The sequence below is a fragment of the Loa loa genome, assembly GCF_000183805.2.
Source record: "Loa loa unplaced genomic scaffold supercont3.5, whole genome shotgun sequence".
NCBI classification, from domain to species: Eukaryota; Metazoa; Nematoda; class Chromadorea; order Rhabditida; family Onchocercidae; genus Loa; species Loa loa.
The window spans coordinates 648289-653056 of record NW_018108185.1 but is presented as its reverse complement, the minus strand read 5'-3'; the positions used below and the strand labels follow the sequence as shown (position 1 = coordinate 653056).

Below are 4768 nucleotides of genomic sequence, written 5' to 3'. Positions count from 1 at the left end.
TGATATACTCTGTTTTTGGAACATCCCTCTTTGCATGCTTTGCTGGAAGTAAAAACTTCTGGGAAGGGGTGTCCAGAAGTTTTCATTTCCAGCAAAGGCGACCCTTCTTTGCGTAATTGGTTGTCACTTAATCGGCTATTGATTGCTGCTCTTTACTATGTTGTGAAAGTTCCAAGTATATGAATCTTTGCACTTTCTGCTTCTTCAGTTTTAAGTTTGATATAATCTCATTTTGAGCCATATTTTTTTTTTTTTGTAGAGCAGTGCTGCTCCTGACGAACTGCACATGGATACAGATACGAAGAGCAATTCGGAAGAAGGCGATAATAAGGAGTCGAGTGGGGTCAAAAATGACTCTGGTAAAGTTGATGGTTCGAAGACTGATGGTGATGGCGATGACAAAACGGATACCGAGGAAGGAGAAAGCGAAACGCAGAAAAAGGAAAAGATGGATGAAGATAAGGCAATTGACATTACTGATAAAAAAGACGAAGTAAGTGACACTTCTAAGGCTAGTGATTTCCTTTTTGGAATGGACTACATTTATTATGTTTTATATTGGGTATTGTTCAAATTTTATTTGTTTAAGGATAAAATTTAAATTGAAGGGATGTGAGTTTCAGGGAAGTGCGAAACGTATCTTGCCGAAATGGATGGTGCAGGATGCAGATGCTCCTCCAAGCCCAAAAGAGGAGACGGATGAAAAAGATATGGCTGTAGCTGTCACAGAAAATGAACCAGCTAGTGGTGTTCGAGGACGAGGACGTGGTAGGAAAGGGCGTGATACGACACGAGTAGTGGCTAAACCTCATAATGTATGTCAAAACTCAGTCGTTAAAAAAAGTGTTCACTTTTCAACTAATAAACGAGCTTAAGACCAGATGGTAGTATTTAAATTCTTTTTTAATCAACTATCTGCGTTTTATTATAAATTGAAATGTTTCATTAGGATTGGGTGTGACTTCCAAGTAACTGTAACTGGTAGATTTATTTTGTTCATTTATTCATTTTCTTACGAGGATTGATTATAAGATTTAGGAAACTGCTGCCGAACAGCCGCAACCAGAATCATTGGCATCCGGTCGCCCTCGTCGGTCGACACGGTCAAATGTAGATTACGCTCATCCAGATGTAGCAACTGTAGTTGCTGAGCAAGAAGACTTGGAAAATGAGGTGTTTTGCTAGAGAATTGTGAAGTTTTCTGCAATTTTCTAACATATAGGGTTCCACAGCTTCTGTTTCTTGCTATAGGGTATTCTTTCTTTGCGCATCTTGGAAGAAAAAGCCTGCCATTTAGAAGCCCATTTTCGTTTGTTTTTTTACTACCCAAGGGATTTTCTGCATCCATTAAAAAGGTTGTTTTTGAGCAGCTCAACATGCGATCACAAAAGATATTTGATCCTTCTTTAGAATATGCATCGGTTTCATCTATTCTGCACTGATATGACTACAAGCTTGTTACAGTTTCAGCTTCAACAAAAAGTTAGTCGAAGTCGTGGTAGGGGCCGCGGTCGAGGTCGAAGCGGACGTTCTGGTGGACGTAAGCGAACGGCAGCTGATAGCGATGATGGGGAAGATAGCGATTCAGAATATGGTAGCAACAGAAAGCGGAAACGCGCAGGGAGTAGTGGTTCGCGGGGCCGAGGACGAGGTAGAGGTCGTGGGAGACCGTCTCGAAATTTGGGTTTGTTTTTATCTTATTAGACTTTAATATTGTATATAAAGTAATGAATGATATTTTTTCGTCCGTTATTTTTTCAAGTCTTTCGGAAGATAACATCCACGAGGTGCTCTTGCAATTATGTTTATGTTTCTTCATTAATAGAATCTTTGCAGGGAAAAAGATCAACAAAGATGAGAGTGATGATGACGATGAGGAGATGGATTTATCGGATAATGATGCCGGTGGTTCAACTGGCTCTGGTGAAGAATCCTACAAGCCTGCTCCTTCGAAGCGACGCGCTGCCGCTTATGCAACCGAAGCTCACTCACCCAAGACCCCACCTAAAAAACGTGGTCGTGCTAAAATGCATTAAGCAGTAATATTTTTATACATGTGTTTTTGTAGTTAATGATTCTTCCACTGTTTAGTGTAGTTCTGTTTTTTTATTTCGGAATGGATTCGTGAACTGTTACACATATCTATGAATTCAAGTTGAAAAAAATACATGCTGAGTCCGAGAAAAGGTATCTCATTTGACGCGATTTTCATGTCTGCGTTTTTTCTTATCATTATAATCACGAAATAAAATTGCAGTCGTCTAAAAAAATCAAGTTAATTGTTTCAGGAGGAGGCGGATGAATGAAGAGAAGTTGATAAGTTGATTGCCATTATTATTTTATGTGGGATTACATGACATTGTTGAACTCGTTACAGGTCAATTCTTCATTTTGCGAATGTTTTCGTTTTGTGTATAGTTCATTATGAATTTTTGTTATTTTCATTTTTTAAGTGACTGATAGGGCGCAGAGTATATCACACCACGATTTCCAGTCATATTTCGTAAGCTTCATTCTCTAAGCTCGTTGCTTCACTTTTGAAATCTAATGTAATGGCTACAGGATATAATTCCACTGCTGTTTTCCTGGGGTGAGATAACTATTATCATCAGGTTCATTGTCCCGTAAGACTTTATTTTTGGTTCTCTTTGCTATCAGTGGAGTTATGGTAGCATTAAGCTGCCAATTGCAAGGCGACGTTTACTGGATTGGATTAAACTGTGGAATGCCTTCCGCTGTAATAGTACGCTTGGCTCTGTTTTTACTATATTAAGTGACGTAGTAGTTTTTCATAAAGTTTTATTTTCCAAATTTTTGTCAAAGATTTATACTGAACTGAAAAAAAAAATTGTTGAAAGAGATCACGAGACATGCACACTAGGGCAAGAATGATTTTTGCAACAATATGGCGGAATACAGTTCGTTTTAAGAGTATTATGAGTTTTTCAGTAGATTTACGTAGCGAGGTTTAACACCACAGATAAGTATGATGGGTATTCTCAAAAATGGATTTCTAATGTTTTGTAGTTTGGAATTAACGGTGCATGGTTATTTTCAACATATATTCATGACAAATGGACTGATTGATTGTGTGAAGCATACCTGAGGAGAATATATGATTATTCGATATCTTTAACCATCGTAAAATCATGCCATGTTAGTGGGGAGGAAAAGACCGGGCGGTAGTGTTAGTCGGCCTTTTTTCTTATTCGCATAACACAAAATGTTATGTAGCTGTTGCCACCCTTTATCCATCATCGTTACCAACAAAGTTCCTTCTTTTTCGAATGTTTATCTACCTCTATGCGGAAAGCAGTTGTAATTTAAGTGATGCGTGCATGTTTGTCTGTTTTAATAATGTCTTTTCCTCCCCTCTTTCTCTTCGTAGTCTACTTTTCTTAGGACCCCTTCTTTCTCTTTCCAATCATCCTTTAGAATATATGCCGTAGAACTTCTTTATAAAAAATTTTGCTGTATATAAAATATCATTTGTAATTGTTTTGTTTCAGTGTTGTTTGGAACTAATTTTTCATTGATGTATCTTTAAATTTCAACTTCTCTTCGTCACCCTTTTGTGTCCTATTACTGCTTCTTTTGTTGGATTATACTTTGTAGGGAAAATTTGGTGGTCAGGAAAGGAATAAGTTTTGACATTTGTTTCTACTATGCTGTGTCCGTTTTATTACTTTGTTATTTGTGAGTTTTCTTCCTGGCTGTTATTGGCGCATTCTAAAGTGTAGATGATTTTCCATTCGCAGTTAGTTTTCCGTTACAGAAACAATTTTCTAAGCCAGTACTTACGCATTTCCTCCGTTCGTTATTATTTCATAAAGACAAGGAGAAGTGACATTATTCATTGTTAACAGCGTGATTTCTGTGTTTACGATTGCAGGAATGTGGCTTATACGTTGGCGACATATGTTTTAGTCGCAGAATTACAGAGATTTATTTCTTGATAGCAAAAAAGCAAAGAAATTTTCTATAAATAGGAGTTTTTGTTTCAATTTCTGTGGGCAGAACTTGTTTATCCAGAAATAATTGTTCTCCAAATTTTATACCTAAATGTAGAATGAGGGATGATGTGTTGTGTGCATCGGCAACTATTTCATGCCCACTTGTTGAGCAAATAGGTAAAGGTAGTGCTGGCTGCTAGTGATGTAATGGTTCTAAGGGTAGAAATAGAAGAGCGACGTCGAATCTGCTGGAGCAATATGGGTTATCAAATCTGATTATAGCCATTAGTGGATGGTATGTCTTAAATAAGTGAAATGAAGATTTAAGTCCTAAATGTTTCGCATCCCGGGACCCAAATGTTGTTCGTTTGGAGTTTTCTTATGGTTGGGCCAATGTGGGGGGATTTTATGTTGATTAGTTGAGACGGTAGTTAATGGGTGTTTCTGGGATTTTCTGGATATCATTTTTCCGGCATTTTGATTCGCTTCTTGTAAATATTGAATTTTTTTTGCAAACGATATCCTTTTGTTTGAAGCATTTATGGGTGTGTTACGTATCCAAGGCTATTTTAATTTCGATGATAATTATTAATGCGAAATTGATTCGCCCATTGCGATGGTACATTTTTCCATTGTAATAATATCTGCTGTTGAATTTGAGCTTACTTGGCAGCACTTTTTGTGAGCGAACCTCATACAGAATTTGCCATATCATAACTCTGTAAGCAGGAGTCGCAAACTTCGCTAATTGAAACTATAAATTTCAATATTAAATGAGATTTTGTTGATCTCGTTACTGTACTTTTTTTAATATA

At 37.2% G+C, this 4768-nt stretch overlaps 1 protein-coding gene across 1 annotated transcript in view; it reads left to right on the top strand.

The window, feature by feature from the left end:
- Positions 1 to 4098, top strand: part of LOAG_16491 (hypothetical protein) — a 6029-nt gene extending 1931 nt beyond the window's left edge. Inside the window, exons 5-10 of the mRNA XM_020449143.1 lie at positions 260 to 493; positions 624 to 815; positions 1039 to 1173; positions 1465 to 1684; positions 1837 to 2039; positions 2289 to 4098. Of these exons, the coding sequence (XP_020307403.1) occupies positions 260 to 493; positions 624 to 815; positions 1039 to 1173; positions 1465 to 1684; positions 1837 to 2036 (981 nt within the window). The 3' untranslated portion in view covers positions 2037 to 2039; positions 2289 to 4098. The remainder of the gene's footprint in view (positions 1 to 259; positions 494 to 623; positions 816 to 1038; positions 1174 to 1464; positions 1685 to 1836; positions 2040 to 2288) is intronic.
- The last annotated feature ends 670 nt before the right edge of the window (positions 4099 to 4768 follow it).